The following is a 23,907-nucleotide window of genomic DNA, read 5'->3' as shown; positions in this document are numbered from 1 at the left end:
GGTGCACTGCTCCCCGCGAGGTCAGCGGCTTGAAACCCCCAGCCCCTTTGAGGGAAAAGAGACGAGGCTTGTTATTCTTGTAAAGATTCCGCCTCAGACACCCACAGGGACAGCTCTACTCTTTCTGAGAGGGCACTGTGGGCACCGTGAGTCAGAATTGGTCCGTCGGCGGTGCGTGAGTGAGTGGGACCGTTGAGCGAGGTGCGCTATGGGGTACAAAAATGCTGACGATCCTTCTGCTTCTTCGGGATGGTCGCCACAGTTTCCTAGGTTCCTCTGTCCTGTAAAGAATGGTAAGATGCCAGAGACCCTGAGAGGTACTTGCCTGGTTGCGCACCAGCCTGTGATGGGTTCGTATTTACTTCACCAACAGTGGGCTCATTCTGTGTCACAGGCTCTGCATTGGGCATCAGTTGAAAGTACCGTAGAGACTCATAAGCCGAGTTTTTCGACACATTTTTTGTGGTAACATTAAGTGCCTCGGCTGATATTCGGGTCAGCTTATACTCGGGTGTATACGGTACTTTCCTGAGTGGGTCACAGTTTGATGCGGCGGTCACATGGCAAGTGTAGCAGCAGAAGGATAAGAACTTGCCAGAGGAGCCCTGAAGAGGTTGTAACCTTTATTACAACAGATGCGTGTGTGATGCTTCTTCAGACTCTGGGACCATACATTGTTTGCAGGTTTCAGAGGTGGTATTTGTGTGAGTCTCCAACATCCGGCCATGTAAGAACAGCCAGTCTGCCTCTTCAATTTACAGATGTCTGTCAGGATAGATGTCACCCGGAACCACCTAAATAGATCCTTTGTTAGCCGCCCTGTGAGGCTCACCCCCAGAATCCACAGGATATTGTGCTGACCCGTTCTTGCCTTATTATTTTCTATCCAACTCTACGCCTAATGAAGTATGCATCCCCATTTACAGAACAGTACAATAAAGATCTGATTAGAAAATGGACAAAAGACATAAACAATGTTTCACTTATGAAACTATCCAGATAGCAAATGAGCTCATGAAAAAGTACTGAGCATCTCTAGCAGTTAGAGAAATGCAAATTCAGAGACCGCAGTGGGGTAGCACTGCGCCCTGTCAGAATGGTCCAGATCAAACATGGCGGCAACACTGAGTGTCAGCAAGGACACTGGCCTCAAATCGCGCGTACATTGTAAAACCATATGGTCCCTCCGAAAAAAGATTGTGACATTTCTCTCTCTGTAAAACTCAATAAATGCATGCCTATTCTACTGCCCCCAAATGGCAAGTGGGCACGTATCCCAGAGAAATAAAAGCCAAGGTTCACCCAGAAACACAATTCACAGGTGACTGTAGTAGCTACAGTCTGAATGCAATCAGATGTCCTTCAGATTATAAATGGTTAAATAAGCTACAGTGGCATGGGTGCCCTGGTGGCATAGTAGTTACTCATTGGGCTGCTAACACAAGGTCACCAGTTCAAAACCCCCAGGTGCTTCTTGGAAAAATTGGGACTTTCTACTCTTGTGTTAGGCAGGGTTCTCTAGTGAAAAAAAAAACAGGACACTTAGGATTTTATATATAGAGAGAGAGAGTTTTATACAGCAAGAAGGAAGGAATATAGCAGCTAATTCATCCACACAGCAGTACAAAGGGTTCAATTCAACTCACTTTTCAGGGAGCAGTTAATATACTGGCAGTCCTTCAACTCATGTGGACTACCAGGTTCAAGGTCAATGAAGCAGACAGCAGGGTGGGTCAGCAACAGTGAGCAGCTCCAGAGCTTAGCAAAGCAGGCCCTGCTGGGACCTCACACTCAAGCACAGTGACAAGATCTACCAGCCTCAAGCTCAAGCAGCATGGCAAAGCAGGTCTGGAAAGCTCTAGCTCAGTGGTTCTCAACCTGTGGGCCATGACCCCTTTGAGGGGGTCAAATAACCCTTTCACAGGGGTCTCCCAATTCATAACAGTAGCAAAATGACAGTTATAAAGTAGCAATGAAGATAATTTATGATTGGGGGGTCACCACAACATGAGGAACTGTGTTAAAGGGTCACAGCATTAGGAAGGTTGAGAACCACTGCTCTAGACACACAATCCAAGGGTTGGCTTGGCCCACAGGTAGTATAGCACACAGGTTGAGGCATAAAACTACCTAAAGCAGCAGGACTCTGGTCCAATCACCAGGGAGCAAGAGGGAGATGGGATGCCGACTGTCTTAATTTATCTCGGTCATTCTCCAATCAAGCTGTGACCCAACCAAACGCCGCCCACATAGTCCCATTGGCCTAGTTGGCACAATAAACCCAACTATAACATACTCCCATAAAGTGTCACAGTCTCAGAAACTCACTGGGCCAGTTGTGCCCTGCCCTGATGAGTCATTAGGAGTCAGCGTCAACTTAATGGCATTAAATGAGTGATGCCGTGGAGTAGTACTCAGTAATAGAAAGGAGCAAACTATTGATCCATGCAGAACCTAGGAGCTCAAGGGAATCCTACAGCATGGGAGTTGTCCAGACAACTTTTGGTGCACAGCATAAGTAATGGCTGGTGGCTCTGGTGCTTCCTGACCACTGCAGCCAGGTGGTCCGTCTGGAGATGTGGGGGGACGTGCTTGGCTTCTCCATGGCAGCTATTCTGCCAAGAATCCTGGGTGCAAATGCTGAGCCCGTTGGTCCTCAGTGGCCCTCCTATTGGGAGACAGATCTCAGCAAAGTCACAGACTGCCAGAGCTGGAGAGACGTGACAAGTCATGGGATCCACACCGTGAGAATCACTTGTTTCCACTGACACAGCAACCGACGGGAGGTCTGGGGCCTTTGCCCCAGAACCCAGCCTGGTCAGCCGGGCTTTACCAGGAGGAGGGAAAGAAAGATACTGTCATTGGGGACCTGCCCCTTGAGCTCCGGGAACCTGTTCCAGGGACACACTCATTCGCATCACAGGATACTGTGCCTTGGGTACACCAGTGTGTGCTATCTTGTGACTGTCGCCCACCTCCACAAGAACAAAGACGTTCCTATTGGGACCTGGTGCCCACCCCATCTAAACAAGTGTGTGTGCTGTAATACCATGTGTCTGATGCACGAGCCGCCACAGGCTCACCGTTCACCAGTGGGTCACAAGCACACGTTTAGCCCCTTCTCCGCAATGGTAGCGCAGTGTTGTTCTATCACAGCAGAGAAGGCCAGTGCGAGACAGTGCGCCCCCGGTACTCTCATGATCTCACTTACATGGGACAAAGTGAATACAGAGAAAGCAACGCTTATTGGTGGGTAACGGGTGGGAAAGAGAATTCATGTTTAGGGGGACAGTATGGTGATGCTGGTGGAATTGTTTGGAAAAGAAGTGAAAATGACTTCACTACTGAAAGCAAATAGTGTCACTGAATTGTACACAGAGAGATTATCGAGGAGGAGTGTATTTGGGTATGCCTGTTTTCGCCACAATCAGATAGGTGTGCTTGGGGGGCCAGTGTGGGAGGGGTGTTGTTTGTTGTATCATTTTCTTGCGATGACAAAACTGTAGCAATAGGAGCAAGTCAAAGATGCCAGCAAATTGGGAGGAAAGAACATTTGGGAAGGTGGCTTTGACTACTACAATTCAACAGCCACCTGAGTATACACATGTAATAAAATTGCATAAAACTTAGTACACGTATTTAGTACATATTGCGTGAAAGCATATGCATCTGGGAAAGGTCCATGAGTTGGATCAGTATGGATCTTCTGTGACACTCGAGTTAGGCAGATGTTATCACGGGATCGCCATGAGTCCCGGCCAACAGCAACATGCAGATGTTATCAGTGGGAGGTTCTATGGCGGTACCCTGTTTCATTTCGAACAAACCACGTGAACCTGCAATCATACCAAAGTTAAAAGTTGAAGAAGAAAACACTGAGGGTGTGAGAGAAAATGGACTCTTGCATCGGTGTGACTTCTCAGCGTTCCTTCCACTGCTTGCAAACTGGGGGCTGTGCGCACGTCCGTTTCTTCATCTCTCAAACAAGTGCAGTAATAGGACTGTCCTCACTGTTGTTTTGAGGACTACCTGATTCAGAGTAGTCAGTCAGTGTCAGGACTATAGGCTGTTCATCATTTACCCTGGGTCATGAGACTGTTTTTATCATACCATTCAGTACATAAAGTGATAAGAGTCTGACTTGTTCGAATCAGTGTTAGTGTCATTAGCTTCTACTCACATCGTCTTTTGTCCTACTTTGACGGGGATTAAGCTGTTGTACTTTTTTAAACTGTCTTTTAAGTGCCTTTTTTTAATGCCTTCTTTTCAAATGGATGCATTTAAACTAAATTTCTCTTGTGGAATTGCTGGAGCTAAACCACAAATGTTGGTATCTGGCAACCCAACATTTTCACGGCCATTCAGCTACTGATACATTGGGTTCTTTTCCCTCTTTAATACCAGGATCAGTTAAAAATACATTTTCCCAATTTCAAACATATGTTGAGGGTATCTTGTATTTGATAGATTCTGGTTTTCATTGTGGTCATGTCAGCTCTCTGAAATGTTGCATGCTTCTTTATGGTTTAGAACAAGTTAATTTTTATGAGTGTTTCTTGTATACCTGCAAGAAATCATTGAGGGTAAAATTTTATCAGGATTACAAACCTTGATCTTGTTAATCTGATGGTTCCTGCCATCAGTGTCCTTGCTGATTGTGATCGGTTGAACTGTCAGTTATCGGTAGCTGTGTAGTGAAAATCTCCCTCTGTGATGATGGATTTGCTATTGATATAATTATGCTGATTTTGCCTGTGTTTTCAGCTATGTTGTTAGGTACCACAAATTCAGACTGGATGTGTTTTCCTGATGAATTGTTCATTTTATCATTATTCATTGTCTCTTTACAAACCCCTACCAATGCTCTCATCTAAAACCTAACCAAAAACCAAAAGACTAAACTCACTGAGGTTGACTGGATTCCTATGCACAGTGACCCTGAAGGACTGAGTGGATCTGCCACATAAGATTTCTGAGGCTATACGTCCTTACAGCAGTGGTTCTCAACCTTCCTAATGCCATGACCCTTCAATACAGTTCCTCATGTTGTGGTGACCCCCAACTATAACATTATTATTGTTGCTACTTCATAACTGTCATTTTGCTACTGTTATGAATTGTAATATAAATATCTGAAATTCAGGATGTATTTGCATTGTTACAAGTTGAACATAATGAAAGCATAGTGATTAGTCCCACCAACAATATATAATTATAGATTGTAAAATATTTATTTTTAATTACAAATAAATGAAATTTTGTCTTGAAGCATGGTGTAGCATGGGTAACAGTCTTAATATAATAACAGTAAACTACATTGCTATATTTTGTGACAGTATGCATAAAAAGCCAACGTCAGTGCAAAGGTTGAGACAGCTTCTTTCTCACCAGATCAGCATATCTGCATGTGGGCAGACCCACCTGGAGACGAATAGAGGAGCGGTGTCTCAGTTCCTAAAACTATCAGGAAAATGTGCTTTCCAGTGGTCTTAAGTGACCCCTGTGAAAGGGTCATTTGACAACCCCCCCCCCAGGGGGTCGCGACCCACAGGTTGAGAACCACTGTTAAGGCACAGTTTCATCTCTCATGTGGAGTAGCTGATGGGTTCCCACGGTGGCCATCCTTTCGGTTAGCAGCCCAGTGCATAACCCACTTGGCTTCCCTCCAAGACTGCTGTACCGGAAACACAATGTTTGATTTAATAAGAAGTCATTGAGTCTCCTTTAGTTCGTATGTATGCACCCCCACCCCCGGAGCCCAGGCTTTCTCTGACAAGTTTCCTGGCCGTGTCCCGCCTAAGGACCAGCGTTTCAAGGCCATCCTTGACTGAAAGTCTAGCTGTTTGAGGACCCGAATTTATGCAAGCATCCCACTTCCGACCCACTACCACATTTAGGCCTAAGGCTTTGTTTCCTTGCACTATAAGGGCAGTAAACTACAAGCCTTCATTTTATTGAGATTGACTATCCTCCTTCATTCCTTCTTCACCGAGCTCCGCCCTTAGCAGCTGTATTTTCAACTCTTGGACTCACTGTAATGTTTGCTCTTCAAGTCTGGGCTGTGGAATTCCCCTTGCCAATTTAGCCATGCATTGTAAAGAAAGCTGGTACAAATTTCTTCCCAGTTGGCTGGTATTGCTGGGGAGCTGTGGGGTCGCGGCATGTCAGAGAGAAAAGATGTCGGGTGATCTGGTTGCTAAAAAGACAGTCCTCCTTAGAAGTTCAAAGGACTCGACATCTGAGAACACTCTGGATCTGCCTGTTCTGAGATTTGACATCGTATACATTGTCGATCCAGTGTGGATTCCCTGCTGGGGTGGCCCGGCCCTCGGAGATCTGCCCTGTGTGGATGTCTTGGTGCTGAGCCACTTTGAACTCTGGCTTCCAGAAGAGTAGTATTTAGAACACCAAGAATTGTTTTTAATTTTACAAAGCTGCCAAGGTTTACAAACACAATATATATTAATAAATAGCATTAAAATCTCATTACAGTGGTTACATAGGCTATAAAACTGGACTTAGCTTTTCCAGGAACATTTCTTTTAAAATGTTAGAGGAAAGAGCTAGGAGGCAAAGGGCATATATAGAGGTCTAAATAAAGGCATGTACATTTGTAAATATACTTATATATGAGGATGTGGAAATAGATCTATGTCCATATATGTATAGGTTCAATATTAAGGTAGCAGATGGACATTGGGCCTCCACTCAAGTATTCCCTCAATGCAAGAATACTTTGTTCTATTAAACTGGCATTCCATGATGCTCACCTTCCCAACTCAATTGCTGAAGACAAAGTGGATGCATAAGCAAATGTGGTGAAGAAAGCTGATGGTGCCTGGCTATCAAATGATATAGCTTCTGGGGTCTTAAAGACTTGAAGGTAAACAAGTAGCCATCTAGTTCAGGAGGAACAAAGCCCACCTGGAAGAAGCACACCAGCCTGTGTGATCACGAGATGTCGAAGGGATCAGGTATCAGGCATCATCAGAACAAAAAAGTCATATCATTGTAAATGAGGGGGAGTGCAGAGTGGAGACCCAAAGCCCATCTGTAGGCAATTGGACATCCCCTTATGGAAGGGTCACGGAGAGGAGACAAGCCAGTCAGGGTGCAATGTAGCAAAGATGAAACATACAACTTTCCTCTAGTTCTTGACTCCCCCCCCCCCCCGCTATCATGATCCCAATTCTACCTTGAAAATCTGGCTAGACCAGGGGATGTACCTGGTACAGATATGAACTGGAAACAGGAATCCAGAGTGGATGATCCCTTCTGGACCAGGAGTAAAAGGTAGCGATGCCAGGAGGGTGGGATAGAGAGGGGGAACCTATCACAAGGATCTACATATAACCTCCTCCCTGGGGGACAGACAACAGAAAAGTGGGTGAAGGGAGATGTCAGACAGTGTAAGATATGGCAAAATAATAAATTATCAAGGGTTCACGAGGGAGGGGCGAAATAACGTAGTGTTCTAGGTATATTATTTGTACTTATGTTTTATTTCATATTTATAAAACCATGACATAGAATCACACTTGATTATCTTTTTTTCTTAGTGTCTATGTGACATTCTTGGAACAACTGAAATCCTGCAGCAGTCTTCTTGCCTTTCCTTTGTTAGAGACTGTTGTTTGGGGTTTTCTTGTTTGTTTTTATTGGGGGCTCTGAAACATTATTACTTTATCATGAATGAATTTGTCTGCCCAGAACTCTTCATCAGAAGTAAAATATCAAGTTCTTAACTGTTGGGGTTTAGTTCTCTGTGCCCCAGAATCGGTTCCTAACATGATGATTTTTTGGTTTCTTGATTTTTCTCATGTGCCTAAGGGGGGAAAATAATAAGTCCATATCAACCAGTGGTCTTTGCATTATTTGGGTGACAAGCGATGTGTTTATTGATGGCACCTGTACATTTTCCCCTAGGTTACCTTCCGGACAAGAATCTATCACTGTAATATTAACAGCCAGGGCGTGATCTGCCTGGACATCCTCAAAGACAACTGGAGTCCGGCCCTCACCATCTCTAAAGTTCTCCTCTCCATCTGTTCTCTTCTGACAGATTGCAACCCAGGTAAGAGACCACCCCAGTGCTGCTCTGGAGCTTTTCACGGCTTCTGTCAGACCTGAGTCAGTCATGTGCTGCTACCACTCTTGTTGTGTCCTCATTTTAAATGTAACCCGCTCGCTTTTAAATTGGCTAGTGTCATTAGTCTTCTTTAAAGCCTATTATTTGCCAAGAGCAAAAAAAGCACGGTATGACATAAATTAATGAAAAATCATTTTAGATGAGAAAGTGCATTGAAAGAATGCATTCGGTTCTCCTGCCAAATAATCATAAAAATTCAAATTGAGTGGCTTAATCTTTAATTAGATGCCTACCAGAAGAAGATCATTTGAGAAATGTAGGCTATTAAAATCTGACGACAACCAGGCAGCACCGCTTGGCCATGACCTCTTTGACATCTCAACAACCTTGCGTCATGACAAGCTATTAGAACAACAGAGGGTAATGGCCTTGAACTAGGAAGTACCCAAAGGCAAACGAGGAGGTGCTACTGCTCAGAGAAACCAAGAAATGCTCGTGGCCAGGCCTTGGTAGCTCCCAGGAAGCTGGTAGCCCAAAGTTCTTATTTCCGGTGTCCGTCTGGGTGTGTGATTGTGTCTTCCACCAAATTCCTTCAGCTAGAAGACAAGCAAATTACTGGTATTTTACATATTTGAATTTCTTTGGGAAAATACAAAATTCCAAAGGTAGCCATAGGGTTTTTCGTGAATGTTCTCAATAGAAACATTCTTTGAGTGCTTCATTAATCATCTTTTTCATTTATAGATTACATCTTCCATGGTTAGAGATAAACTCTTACCTAAAGTAAAATTTCAGACAAAAGAGATAATTAACCATGGAATTGGGTTTCTTTTAGTCTCCCGGTGGGTTTATAAAACATAAAGAAATCGTATCTTCTTTTCTACACATGTAATTTTGTTCTTTTTAGATAATAAAAACCGCTTGGAGTGAAGATAGGTACTGATGGCAGTTAATAAAATTATGACATCAGTTTCGGTATTTATATTAAACACAAATCAATGCCTTTATCACCAAAAAGAAAAATAGGTATAATTGGGCAAGATTATTGTAAAAAATTTTTTTTAATAATTCATACTTTGGCCCAGGTAGCGAGTGAGGTTAAATACAGCAGTTGTGTTTCAGAGTTGAATAATGAATACTTCATTCTTTCAACCCCCTTATTACTGTTCTGACCCCATGTGTCTCCGTGATTCTGTATAGCCTCATCCCCAGGTAAGGTCGCAAAAAGACTTTCCCTCCCACTCACCCCGGGTGATTCCAGCCCTAGACCCAACGGTGCGCCTGGTGCTATTCCAACCACATGCTTCTCCCTGACACCCAAGACACTAAGGGGTTTTGTTGAAATTTAGGATGATGAAGGTGTATTTTTAAAATAGAAATTTTATTTTGCGAGATAAACTCATATATACTCAAGAAACTTTTGAGACGTTACTCTTTTTGAGGTACTACGGAGCCTTGGTGGCAGTAGTGGGTTACATGTTGGACTGCTAACCACAAGGTCAGCAGTTCGAACCCACCAGCCACTTCACAGAAGAAAGAAGAGAGACTCTCTGCTCCTGTAAAGCCTCAACACCACCACCACCCCCCACCCCCTCCAGGTCTGTTCTTTTCTGTAGTGTGAGGTAGCCATGAGTCGGGCTGGTCTCAGCAGCAGTGCGTTTGGGTTGGGGTTTTTTGGCTCATGAGCATCATGTGGAGAAAGCCCTCACCTCTTACACATCCATGGAATAAGGGGTTACTCCATGCCCAGAGAGCACGCTCCATTCCGAGAGGCAGTCCTTAATCCACTCCTACGCAGGCGGCTCTCCTTTGCCTCCAACCATGACTGGCAAGTTGGTTCCAACTCCAAAGCTCGAACTGCCTCCACAGAGTCTCCAAGCCTACAATCGTTACAAAAGCATACTCACACATCTTTCTCCCATGGAGCTGCTGCAGGTTCAACCCACAGATCTTCTAGTTAACAGCTGGGTTCTTAACTTCTCTCTCGCCCAAGGTTCTGGTTTTGCCTCCCAAGTCAGCTGCACTGGGACCTGTGACATGACCCACGCTTGTATGTGTGTCTCTCCTCTGTGCAGGTAGCCATGCTTAGAAGAATGGATGCTTTCCACCCCAACCGCCTCTCAGCAGTCAGAGAGATTTCTGTATAGTGAATCGGAGTTTGCTTTACAGATGCATTCTGCAAAAGAAAGTCACCCCTGACTAAACCAAAATCGCCTATAAGAAATAGATTTTGAAAATATTGCTATTCAGCATTAAGAACAAGCCGAGAGGTAGTAATGTCCCTTAGATTTTACCAGCTAGAGAGCCTGAAAAATATAAGACGAGAATATCATTTGTAAAATACCTGCTCACAAACTGTTAAGACTTCAGTGCATATTTAAAAATTCCTTGTTTAGCACATCATTTATATGGACGCTGACACTTTTACAGCCTTAAAAAGTTACTTATTTTATGTCCAAGCACCCATTCATTTGTTTAATGGACTTATTTATTTCACACTGGTCTCTGATATACTTCCAACGTCTGTAGGTTTGGGGGAGAGGAAAGAGGCCTGTCCTAGATATAAGTTACATTGCAATCTACCCTCTCTTCATATGATCCAAATAGAATTTCGATAGGATGTGAGTAAATCAGGTTTTCCAGAATCGGTGGTGCTATTTGACCACCAGCTCACCGGCAAGCCCGAAGCAGGCCTTGCGTAATGGTAAAGATGGAAGGCCTCTGAAAACAGGCCTCTCGCTCCTGCCCTTTTGTTCCGAAGGGCTGATTGGGGTTCCGACCTTTGCCCTGTGCACTTCCTCCTCCTCCCCTTTGCCCTCAGCAGAGCCTGCCGCGTGGCCCAGCTGGGGCATCTGTCAGCAACCATCAAGCCTTTGTCCTGCAGGCTGCAGACAGACAACGGCACAGGCCAGGTCAAGCCCAAATGCCCTCCGCATCCCCACAAATGTCACCACTCAGAATGTATGGGCTCCCCACCCCCTTTCCCAGCTGATGCTTCTAGCTAAAAGTCAGGGATCGGTTACCCCCAGTCTTAGATTTATGCAAATCTCTTACTAGAACAACCAATAGAGCTAAGAATGGCAGCTAATTAACCCTCTGCCTCACACAGTGATTAAGCTGAGGGTGCGTACAGCTGCAGCTTCATCAGCAAGAGCTTTATTCTTCCCCAATGGATTGAGCAAAGGAAGAGCAGCATTTGTTCCCAGGGGCTCCTGTCACTCGGGTGATCTACGGAAGGCAGGCCCCAGAGAGGCCCCTTCGCCACTCTGATCACAGCCCTTTGTTGGACACCACTGAACGCCTGTTTGTGTTTAAGCAACTCTCCCAGCCTGATCCAAATGCTATCCCAGGTACCGCCGCTCTGAGCGATATGAACTGCTGGTCTGTGGCCTGGTTATGATGAGGTAGCAGATTGTGCTGTTGAATATTGTGTGTGTGTGTGTGTGTGTTCATGATGAATAGTGACTAGTACCAGGATCCCTGGTGGGGTCAGCATTGAGCTGCTAGCTGCGGGGTCAGCGATCCAAACCGAGCGGCCGCTCTGCAGGAAAATGACGAGCCTGTCAGCTCCTGAAGATTTGCCATCTCAGAAACCCACGAGGGCATTTCCACTCTGTCCTCTAGGGTTGCTCTGAGTCGGAACAGACTCGGTGGCAGTGGCTTTGGTTTGGGTCTGCAGGATTAAGGTCAGGGGCTTGGCCCAGACCTTTGCATAGGATTAATTCTTTCAGCACAGGTGGTTCTGCCTGGATTAGTGATCCCAGGTTGGTGAGCCCTCGGGCAGCATCTCTTCCTGCAGCGGCCCTCTAACTCTCATTCAGCGGTACTTGAGAACTGGCAGAGAATGGTTTCTTTCTGACAATTCAGGTAAAACTATGGCACTGATAAACCTGTACCTGCTGCCAAAGCAGACGATCTTCAGAGGAATGCCAATAATAACCCTTTGTTTTTCTGGACTAGCCAATCCAGATGAGCTACATAGACTCTAGTTATCTCCTGATGTCTTCAATTCTTTTCTATAAATGAGAAACTTCATGCCACAGAGTACAAGGGGGCTCTGAACTGACCAACTTTCGGAAGCCCTCTTGTACAGCTTAACTTCAGACTGCTTTCTTTCTTCATCAAGCGTGACTTGTGACTTCTCTTCAGATTGTTAGATGCCGAACTCCAGCAGTCATATTAATCAGTATTTCCAAATATGGATATAGATAGACCATAATTTACAGTCACTTAACTCTCTGACGCCTTATACACAGAGAGGAGGAAGGCTATGGTTATGTGTACTTTACACCTTGCCCCTGTTGCTAGGTAAGCATTAAATAGCTGCTTTGTAATACCAAGCGGGTAAAGAAAGGTGCGTAAGGAGTGATAGCTCAGTGGTGTCCGTAGACTCGTAAGATTCCCCCTTCCCTTGGTCCCCATGATGAGCTTACTCCGTTTACCTTGGGAATGCACTGTTGATGCTCTGGAGGTGCTGGGAAGCTCGAGGGTTTATCCCAAAGGAGAGTGTGCAGCATTAAAGAGAACCGTTTTGCTGTATAAATTAAACAAGTCTCACAGAGTTAATTCTGTACCATCATAAATCTGGTTAAAAAATCAACCAACCAGCCAAATACAGATTCTGAGATTCACCTGAGCCTACGTGTATGCATTTGTGCAGTTAGGCTTCAGAGGTTATTACCTCTTTTACTAATTCTGTGACAGTAAAGCCTGTTTTCTTGTAAGAGATGCTCGTATATAATATAGGAAACAAAAGATCCGGGTATAAGTAGCACGTTATTAAAGATCATTGTCTCTCAAAGATGCCTGGGAAGCATAGCCTGACCATAGGTTTGGATCGCAGACTATCCTCCAGTGAAGCAGATTCAAAAGGTACCTTTTTAAGTAAAAGAGTTGCCAAGAGAGTGTCCGGAGAATAAATTGAAAGCACAAAAGCAGCGACCACGTGCTTTCCGGAGTCTGGTTACACGGCTGTCTCATAGCTGAGCGTCGATGTGGAAAGTCACAATTCAAATGAAAGAGGTAGTACTCACACAAAGCCAGTCATGTGGATCAGCTAGCCCTTGGTTGATCACAAAAGTGGCTGGAAAACACTTAGCACAGCTGGCTTTTAAAAAAAAAATCCCCAAGGGCATAGCAGCTAGGACTGCTGGTGGTGCAATGGTTAAGTGCTCGACTGCCAGTGGAAAGTTGGTGGTTCCGACCCCTGAGGGGAGAAGCAGGGCTCTCCAGGAGAAGGACGAGTCTCGATGTGTCCAGTGTGTGTAAGAGGTATTTATTTATCATTGCCATCCACTTGACAGGTGCCCTGAGCACCCAATTTAGTATACCACATCTAGCCTCGACACAGACCACTATCCAGAAAAGCTACTCTCCTAAAACCAGCTCCAGGGCCAGCAAGCCACGTCAGACCCGTCGCAACCCTAGAGCGGGTTTCTGCAGCTGTGCATCTCTCCGGGAGCCGGCGGCCTCCTTTTTCTCCCACAGGGCTGTGGGTTGTGCGCGCTGCTCACCTTTCTGTAAGCCGTCCAGCATGTAAGCCACACATCCCCAGGTGGAAAATCTCCTCGGGAGGTTTTTGTTCGTTTTTCACGATGGGGAAAGCGCGACCTTACCGCATTCGCTACTATATGGAAGGCAGTTAAAAGCAGGCCTTAAAGTTCCACCCTCATCTCTTACCCAAAGAAGAGAGAGACTGTGGGGGAATTGCACCAGTCTGGTAAAGAACACCACGCAGTGCTGTGTTTGTCATCTTGTTATGTCTTTTACCACTTTGTTTTTCCTTACCTCTCCCCCAGGGAATAACTGTGAGCTTTGAGTGACCTACATAGAGCTCAGCATTCTTAACGTCTAACGATTAAGTGATGGTGAACTGTAATTTCCTTTCTGTTACTTTTTAATGTTTAATAGAGTCATTCACTCATTTTTGTTAAGATTCTGATTATTGCATCTTAAAGTAGCATATACAATAAAACCTTACCAATTCAGGATAATTGAGAAGATCGTCCTGACTGGTTATTTTTAAATGAATTGTGGGAAAGGTTACGTGAATAAGCATTTAATGGTTTGGGCACATATCAGGGGTCTTCAAAAAGTCTGTGGAGAACCTGGACTGAAAGGTAATAGAATTTTTCCATCAACTTTTTGAAGTCTCCTCATATCGGAAATACGCGCAAAGCATTTAAACTCTGCTTTTACATGGGCCGAAGTGTGCATCTCATGCCAAGTTTTTCTTCATATAACCCAACTTCCCTAATGATTTCCTGGGCATACAGTTGAACAATGTGGTGAGAGGTTACAACTCTGACACACACCTTTTCTCGTCGTAAGCCATGTTCTGTTTGCATGACTGCCTCGTGGTCCGTGTAGACTCCACAGAGGCACACTGCACTCGGTAACTCCGCGACACCAGAAAAGAGTGAAAAAGCAAGGGTGTTCTTTGAGGCCTGAGTTGGACTCATCTAAGACCCCGTGTGTATGTGAAAGCTCGACATGGAATTGAGAGGACCCAAAGAGGAATGCCTGCATTTGAATCACAGTGCTGGCAAAGGATGTTGAAAGTACCGTGAACTGCCCAAGAAAACAAATCTGTCGTGGAAGAAGAACAGCCAGAAGGTGCCGTAGAAGCCTGGGTGGTGAGACTTCACCTCCCGTGCTGTGGACACGTCATCAGGAGAGACCGGCTCCGGAGGAGGACACCGTGCTTGGTGCAATGAAGGGGACGGCCCGTGACGGGAGGATGTCCCCGCGCCTGCAACAACGGGCTCACACATCAAATTGTGAGGCAGCGTGTCGTGCTCTTGTCCATAAGGCAGCGGTTCTCAACCGTCCTCAGGCCACGGCCCTTTCACGTGGTGGTGACCCCCCAGCCATAACATGATTTTCGTTGCTGCTTCACAACTGCCCTTTTGCTGCTGCGATGAATCGGGTGACCCTGTGAAAGGGTTGTTTGACACCCCCCCCAAGGGGTCGCAACCACAGGTTGAGAACGCTGCCAGAGGGTTACACTGCATCGGAACGGACTCCGCGGCCCCTAACAACAGTGCGTACCACACTCGCTGTCGATACTAAGCCTTTTTATTTTTTAAGTTGCTCAGCTCGGCAGCCCCATGTGTTTTAGAATGGAGCTTCCTTCCCTCGAGCTTTCAGTGGTTATGATTCTTCAGAAGTCGATCACCAGGCCTTTCTTAGGAGGCAGTTCTGGGTATCTGTTGTATATGTCATCAAGGGTGGGTTTTTTTTCCCAAAGCCATGTTATTGGGAGCTAATACAGATATCATTCCCTAATTCAATCATATCAGGCAGTATTGTACAATTGTTGCCACAAGAAGTTTCCAAAGGGATGCCTTTTTTAAGACAAGTATAATATTCCTTGTTAATATGGTCTTATACCAGCCCTTTAAAACAGCTAAGAGAGTCAACTTCAGAACAGGTTACTGCAGCACAAGGGTTATTAATAGTGCATTAACACGTTCAAGTTAATGACCTGTTTCTGAAAAGTGAGACTGGCTGGTAAAACCTTCCTTGTTTTTCTCAGGAGGAATGAAGATAAATTATGTTAACGATACATTTAAATAAGAAATACTTAAAATCACAATAATGTATTCTAATGTTTTAACATGGAAATTTAAGAGTTCTGAAACAACATAATAAAACGCCTCTGATTGTGCAGAAATTACCTTGTGTGGGCAAAACAGCCAGATGACTGAATGGCGTTTTCCCTCTTGATGTGCATAATTTGGATCGTAAGATGTCTTGGGGAAAATACAATTATGAAAATGTGAAGAATTAACATAAACCCACCAGCGTCCGACTCTGGAGACCTTAACAACTGAGAGGTTATCTGTGATTTCCTTCTGCTGTAACGTTACTCTCTGGGGCAGTAGCTGGCCTGGCAAGATGCTGTGAACATCCGTATCCACCGTGTTTCTTATTCAAAAATTAAGACAGCTCTGAAATGCCAGTTAATTATTCCTACGCACTTGCCGCAACTGCTCTCTCTCGGCCTTCGTATCGAGCCTCGCTCTCAGAGGCCCAGAAGCGTGCCCATGTCTGGAAGTTGTGCGTTGAGTTAGGTCACATTATGAAGGACTCTAACAAGTCCCACAGCCATTGCTTCAGACGACAGGCAGCTTTCTTTCCACGGCCGGTGTGTTCCGAGAAATAATTACAAACAAACAATATGTTCAGTGTACTAAGAGCTGTCTTCTTAAGGTGCATACTGCCAAATGAGGCACACATAAAACTGAATACTGAATACATCTGTCTGTTCTCGATAATACCAGGGTTTCCTCTCATTTTGTGAGCACTTCCGTCCAGATGAACCTGCCTTCCCAGGGAGACGACAGTGTCTGTGACAGCTAAGTGGCCGGCTCGGCCTGTCTGCTATGTGCCTGGAGCTGGTGTGGGGGGGAGGGGGGGTTACCCGTGAGGTGCACCTCCTTCCTTTTCTCTAGAGTATCATAGCCACTCATATGCAAAGCACTTTCAAAAGGTATGCGGAAAAATAGAATGGAAAGGTAACGTAGTTTTTTCCATGCACTTTTTGACCCCTCCTGGTACAGGTAGTCCCCAGCTTATGCTGTCTTAAGAGTTACCGTGACAATCCTCTTTTTTGTGTTTTTGTTTTTGTGTGTGTGTTTTTGTTTTACCTAGCTTACCATTAGTAATGTGCACTGTCTGCCACGCCTGCAATGTGTAATTTGTTGACATTACCATTCTCATGCCCTCCAAAGACAAAGATCGAATTAATAAAGATACCGATCATAAAAGACAATAATGAAACCTTTGGGGGGGAAAAGTATTCCATTTAAGTCAGAACAACTTAGGACGGTGTCCTCAGACTGGAAGTCGAGGGACTGTCTGTGATTTGGTGGCCGACTTCCTTGTCCAGACTGGTCCCCTGAAAATGTGCACATTTAATTCAGATGCATCAGGGAAGTTAACAAGAGTGAAGGGCAAGAGGAACTAGTTACATCTTGTCAAGCTTTGGGTGCCAACATTGTCGTTTTATAAGAAAAATCCCAGATAATGGCCCTCAGCGTCAGGATGCAGCACGCTGCTTCACTGGGGCAAAGGCACCATGGCCGTCTGTGGGAGGCACAGTTACCTGCCGCACAGTGAATCGAATTAAGACCGCCTTGGAGTCAATGCAAACTCATAGCAACCCTGCAGGACAGTAGAATTGCCCCCGTGGGTACTTCTCCAGAGGAGCGATTGGTGGATCCAGACTGCGGGCTCTGTGGGTGCCAGCCCAGTTCTTGGCCCACTATGGCTCCAGGGCCCCCCTTCTGGGCAGGGCTGGGGGGGGGGACGACACACATTTAAAATGGTGTCCCTTACGGAGAGTTGCTGTGAAAAGCCAATAGCCCGTGTCCAGTTTGGTCCGAGTTGGTAAGTGAAAGCTTGTTGATGGGCAAAGAGCTTGATGGCAAAGTGGTTAAGCGATGGTGGCACCTGACTGCTAATCAAAAGGTCCTGTGATTCCAATCCACCCAGCCCCTCCAGGGGAGAAAGGTGACAGCGTGCTTCTGTCGCGGACAGCCCCAAAAGCCTTCTCCGGCAGCTCTACTCTGTCCTGCAGGGCTACTAGGAGGCAGAGATCAACTCAAGGACTACAGGTCTTAAGGGTTTACTTCTGTGGTTAATTCTCTGGAAAGATAATTTACAATTTCAGTTATTTTAATCAGGCAAAAAAAACCTGTGAGATACATATGACTTCAAAATGTGCATGGAAAATATGTTACCTTTTAATTCCATTTTTCCACGTACTTTTGAAGACCATGCCCCGACCCCCATCCCTGTACATTGGAGTTTAACTTGGTAAGCTCAGGTCCTGTGTACATTCAGTTGTGTGTACAGTGTGAGTAGGTATCTTGAGGTGATAAAACAGAGTTTTAGGTGTACTACTTTTATTAAAGAGAATATATCAAAACTAGATTTATTCTTTTATTCAAGACTAATTACTGTATATACTTGTGGATGAGCTGAGTCAGCACATTTTGGTGCCATTTTTGTGGTAAAATTAAGTGCCTCGGCTGATGCTTGGCTTGGGTCAGCTTACCCTCGAGTGTATACGGTTTCCTAAGAATAACTCCAAAGGCTCTCCCTCCTTCTTGCTTGAGGAATTTCTGGAAAGTCAAGAACATTCCCTCCAGATTTTAATAAACTTTCTGGGACTTGTTTGTAGTGTGTTTGTGCTTGGGTTTGCCTTTCTGTAACACAGAAACATCGTACTGTTTTATGACATGAAAATATTACGTGTTTGTATCAATTTAATTCATCAGTCTTTTAAAAATCAGTATTTTATTTTGACTTGAGGGTCTCTGCACACTCAAATTTGCTGAGACTCAACAAAGCATATTTGGCAGTTACCTCTGTCTCATTATAACCTTGGCATGAATTTAGAGACCGTGACCTCACCTTTTAGCCCTGGCTTCGACCTCCCTAATAATAGCATTGTCCCATATTCTGTAGCCCCATAACTAATAGGAATCTAAACATAGCTTAACTGTTGCTACAGATTTTGTTACAAGGTCTGTTGGCTTCCGTGTAATGAAACACTCTGAATTTGTTGGTCTCAGTGCGGAGTTGCCGCGGAACCTAACTTGGGAGGAACACTCTCTTCAGTCTACTTTTAGAAAATAATGCTGCAGCGTCCGTACCAGTGATCTGCATTCCTTCTAGAGAAACATTAGGCAGTCAATCGTGGGAATCACCATATACTAGTGTCTACACGTTCCCAAAACCGAGGTGCTCTTCTGCCCAAATCCGTGAATGGACTTCTCACCGTTAACATTTAATAAACTCTTCTAGAGGGGGATGTGTTGGCTTCTCCCTCCCTAAATTATGCTCAAAGCTTTGGCAGCTGATGTTCTTGAGGGACGTCTGGGAATTGGATAAGGCTGTTTTTCCTTGACAAGGAAATGCTTTGGAAACACAAATAAGAAATTGGAACAGGAAGACATGTCTCAATATAAGCAAACATCATCCGTAACTGAATGAGCCTCTTACTCTGAGCACTTACTCAGAACTGGCTGCTCAAGGAAAGCTCAGGAGGCTCTATGGGGGGGATTCTGAAGCAGCGAAACATTTTGTCTAGATTTTAATGAACATTTGCTTTGTTACATTTTAATGGACAGTACTTAAAAGGTAATAAAGATTATAGAGGTGAAAGCAACTCAGATGATTGTTTAGTCCTCCTCCTGTGACAGAATTTTCTCATGACCAGGAAGTAATTAAATGCCGGAATCCCACATCCTTTTCCCTAGATAGCGTCTCAGAGATTGCGGGTCCTCTTTGACTACATTTTCCAGACCCGCAAGAAACCTGTCACACTTTACAACAGCCCTATTCCACTCTACCATCACGGTTCCCTGTTCTGCCTTGGCCGTCAGGTAACAGCACTAATTTAACACTGCGTCGTGTTAATTGCGTTAACCCTTATAATTAGTACATATGTCACTTACAGGTGCTTCTTTCAAATGAGCCTCTCATGCTTTTTCATGACTTGGACTATCCTCTTCCCTTTTGCAACACACCCTCTGGGTATTTTCTTGCAAGTTGTTTAACGCCTGTTTGGCAGATCGAGGTGCGTAAATAGGAGGTGAAATCCTGGCTTGTGGTAAACCCTAAGAGCACCTTTCCTGACAACCCAGCACTCACTGTTTGGCTTCATCTCAAACGCCTCTCAGGAGAGACGAGCAATTGTGTCAGATTTTGCTAGGTGATTGTACTCCAGCAGCAACATGTTTTCCTGTGTCTGTCCGCCAGCCGTTAGGTAGGCACCTGACCTCCGTGGTAATGGAAAGATTGGTTTCCAGTGGGGTTTCCAGTTAGGGATCTGCCACAGGAGTTTCTTTCCCACCATGTGGAATAACCGGATGTGAGGTGATGGTGAAGTAAGACTCTACGTGATCAGCGAGATTCTAGTTCTTCGCCATCTCCCTGTTTTGAAGCTCTCAAGGCTGTTTCTCTGTGGGTTTGCCTATTTCCCATTTGAGACCATGGACCTCAGTCCACCTTTGTGTATAATGTGTTGGTTGTAAATACCGTAAGTCTGTCATTGGTAAAATGGAACCATTCCAGTGAGAGTTTTTGTCAGAAACACCTGTACCTGCCTTACAAATAACGAAGCATGCATCTTACTTTATGTAAACTTAGAAAGAATGTACTTTAAAAAAAAATCCAATTTAGGACAAATCCTTCAGGATGCTGGGTGCCTGCCTGCACTGAGAAGGCTCCTGCAGCCACAGCCTTCCTTGGGGCCTGGTCTCCTCTTCCTGAACAGGAAGCCTGCTTTCCGTCTCAGTGCAGTTCCACCATGTGGCTGCCACACAGCCCTGGTCCCAGGTGACCTTGCAAGGGGCACCACTTGTCCGACACTGAGAAGGCCCCTCTGTGACCTCGGGCATGTACTGGATTCTGTTACCCTCCCGTACGCCCCGAGGATTTATTAATTAATGGCCCTCTTTTCATGCGTTGTCTACTATCCCCAGGGGCCAGGTGTGAATTCTCGAGGGAAGTGCTAACTCATTCTGCCTCCAGATAGAAGTAGCAGCAGTGTGAGCCACCTATTCTTAAAAAGAAAAATAACTGGGTTTTTACTTAATTTCGTTCCCTACTGCTTTGTGAGATTTGCCTCTTTCAGGAATCCTAATAGAAAAAAATAATTAAGAGGAAGAGATTGTGCCGCTGCCAAGATTAGAGCAGAAGTAATATAACCCACTCGCCTGGCATCACAGATGCATCTTTCACGACAGTTTCTCAGCCCTTTAAGACAAAACACACACACACTCACATACAACGGTGCTTTCTCTCTCATCTCCAGCCTGCCCCAATTAGCCCAAAGACTCTGTTGTAGCTTTACTTCCTGTAGTTTGTAATAGAAAAACTATTGATCTAGTAACAGGTAATTTTGAGATCCATAAGCACCCCGCAGGGGTCACTGGGCTGGAGCCCATGTCAAAGTGGGGTGGGCCGGGACACGCGGTGTTTCTTTATTTAAAACAGAGCGCTGTGTGTCCCCCATGGTCCCCCCTGCCCTCCTCCCCCCAGTGGCTGGTGCCGCCTTCCCTCGGCTGCTCCAGGCTCTGTTCTGTGCTGCTGCTGCTGCTGCTGCTGCTGCTGCTGCTGCTCTCCCCGCTGGACCCAGCCCTTCTTGGGCCCGGTAAAATCATGCACACGATGCTTTTATTTACCTTGAACTTTAAATAGTCTCAACTCTGTAAGCCTCTGACATAGTTTTTAGTGTCTATAGCCTAGTATAACTTTGAAATATTACATTAAGTGCCAAATTGGTGAGCCGTTTTCCTGATGTCCGTCCAAATGGCCCCGTTGGTGGGATGGGGGGTGGGTGAGGGCGTTACAGTGTCTGAGCTGAAATGGGTCTGACTCCATGGGTAACATCTGGATTGTTGCCGATCAGCCGCCCCTTCTTAATGCTGTGGCCCCTTTCCCAGTGACACGACTGGGGAACTTTTTGTAACTTAGTTGGGAAAATAGATTGGCCATGAAGGCTTATGCTCTGTGAGCACACTGCCAACGCCGTATCATACATGTAGCCGATCATCTCGTTTTGCTCTCTGAGCTTCCTTGCCCAGTGTAAGGTGGCAAGGCCTTGAACTGAAAAACCCTGCCCAAGTGGAGACACAGTCTGCGATCATTCCGTATGCTTTAGATCTGTGTGTCTCCCCGGTCTTATCCTCAGTACCCTTGGGCCTGGTTCCTCCCAGCTGTGGACACATGTGCATCTTTGTAGCAAACGTGCATGATGCTCATTGCTGGCACACCAGTGCCCGACAGATCATGAGCCGCCCAACACAGGGCCATCGCTTGTCATGTTAAAAAGATTAAGGCCAAGGAGCAAATTCAACTACATTTTAAAGACCGCAGGAAAATGTTTCTTTTTTTTTTTTTTGGTCTTAACAGTTTTATTGGCATATAATTCCCGCTTCGTAACAATCCAGTCTTCCCGCCGTATGGAAGAGTTGTGTGGTCCTCACCACAATCCGTATTAGAACCTTTTCTTCTTTCTTGTACCCGTTGTCAGCTCCGCAGGGAATGTGATAGGAAGAAGGAAGTAGAAGTTGAATGTCACCTAATGAATACGATTTACTGTAGGCTCCTATCTTTCAGTCTCCATAATCTAAATATTTCAAGTTATGGTACATCAGCTTCTTCATTTTCACCACTCATAATACATAAACTACATCCCTTCAAGCAATACCTTTTGGCCCAAAAGCTCCCAGAGGAGCTGGGCTGCCCACCTTGGTGTTCCTGTACCTCTGTTCTTGCCCTGTAGTTGATGGAAAGCAGAACCAGCAATCAGCAACTATTTCTAGCTAAGGTGGAATGAATGACATTTGTACCTCCTGAGTAAATTTAATTCTGTACTAAATATATTTTATCACATATGTTTATGATATATTTTTAATCCATCTAAATTGACCTCTTTTACTGTTACCTTAAATAACTAAAAACTAGATGCTGGACAGCAGGCAGGTCAGGACTGCAGTTAGTCCGCGGGAAAAGGAAAGTAAGCAGTGTGAATCCTATGACAGCCACCCCTGCTCGCTGCCTCCGGGCTGCCTCCAGGCTGCCTCCAGGCTGCCTCCGGGCTGCCTCCTCCAGGCTGCCTCCAGGCTGTCTCCAGGCTGCCTCCAGGCTGGTGTGCTGGAGGAAGAAGCCCAGAGATGCCCTACAGTCTCACTGAGGTGAGGACCTAGGCGCCAGAATTTGTAGCGCAAAGAAAGCTACAGAGGACTTGAAAGTGTCCCCTCGAGGCTGTGGCTAACTTGGATTTGGGAATGGGTCAGGGCACTAACCAGAGCAAAGCAGTAGCCTGAGCCATCCCTGGACCTCACACAAGACCTGTGGGGAAAGACCTCACAGTGCACGCATGAGAAGTCACATAGACCTCAGAAGATGATTGCCTTAATACTGGAGGTAAATTGGCAGAGACTAAAAGCAACGCTGATCTCACCATTCAAATCGTCCCTAAATAAATTCCCCGGCCTGCCCCCAGGCCCACAGATTTGAAACTTGCCCGACTCCACATTTCTGTGCACCATTTCCCTGAAGTGCATCTCTATTATTTCCGTGCGCTCTAAGAACAGCGAATGCTGCCCCTGCACCGTCACATGAGGAAACTACTCAAGTCTGAAAAAGAGCCATCCAAAATATTGAAGGGGCGCAGGCCAGCAGTTCACAGAGAGCCAGGAACCATGCACGTTCCCACCAGCCGGACCGGGAAGGCTCAATTCATGGGCTTTGGGTGCTCGGGAAGGGCTTGCCACATTTGTGAGAAATACCATATATACTCGAATATAAGCCGACCCGAGTATAGGCCGAGGTACCTAATTATTACCTGGGAAACCAGAAACACTGATTGACTCAAGTATAAGCCTAGGGTGGGAAATGCAGGATGTGAATTAACACAGAGACCAGAGGGGAGAGACGGAGCACAGACACATCCTTACCAGTTCAGCTGCAGGCGTAAGTGAATCACTACGGGTGCTTCTGCGAATTGGAGCCGTCCATGTCATAGGACAGCTCTGACTGGTTAGATGTGAGTAAACAAACATTCAAAGCCCTGCAGTGTCAGCTGGGCTTTGAATGAACAGCGGAGGAATGACAATCACCCGCGAGATGTTACACCTCGCTGGGATACCACTGACCCGTGTATAAGCCGAACCCCAGTTTTTCAGCACATTTTTTGTGCTGAATAACTCGGCTGATACACGAGTATATACAATAATTGGCTCTCAGCTAAGCACAAGGAAAACTGATGGAGTAGTGATAATGTGTTGGGCTTCTAA

General features: G+C 45.4%; 1 protein-coding gene across 3 annotated transcripts in view; it reads left to right on the top strand.

Moving 5' to 3' along the window:
* UBE2E2 (ubiquitin conjugating enzyme E2 E2) overlaps window positions 1–23,907 on the top strand; it is a 349,451-nt gene that overhangs the window by 283,519 nt on the left and 42,025 nt on the right. For all 3 annotated transcript variants that reach the window (XM_075547168.1, XM_075547167.1, XM_075547166.1), the window contains exon 5: window positions 7,927–8,074. In XM_075547168.1, the coding sequence (XP_075403283.1) occupies window positions 7,927–8,074 (148 nt within the window). The remainder of the gene's footprint in view (window positions 1–7,926; window positions 8,075–23,907) is intronic.

The sequence above is a fragment of the Tenrec ecaudatus genome, chromosome 4 (genome assembly GCF_050624435.1).
Source record: "Tenrec ecaudatus isolate mTenEca1 chromosome 4, mTenEca1.hap1, whole genome shotgun sequence".
NCBI lineage: Eukaryota > Metazoa > Chordata > Mammalia > Afrosoricida > Tenrecidae > Tenrec > Tenrec ecaudatus.
The sequence above is the reverse complement of the archived record's forward strand: the minus strand, read 5'-3'. Positions and strand labels throughout refer to the sequence as shown.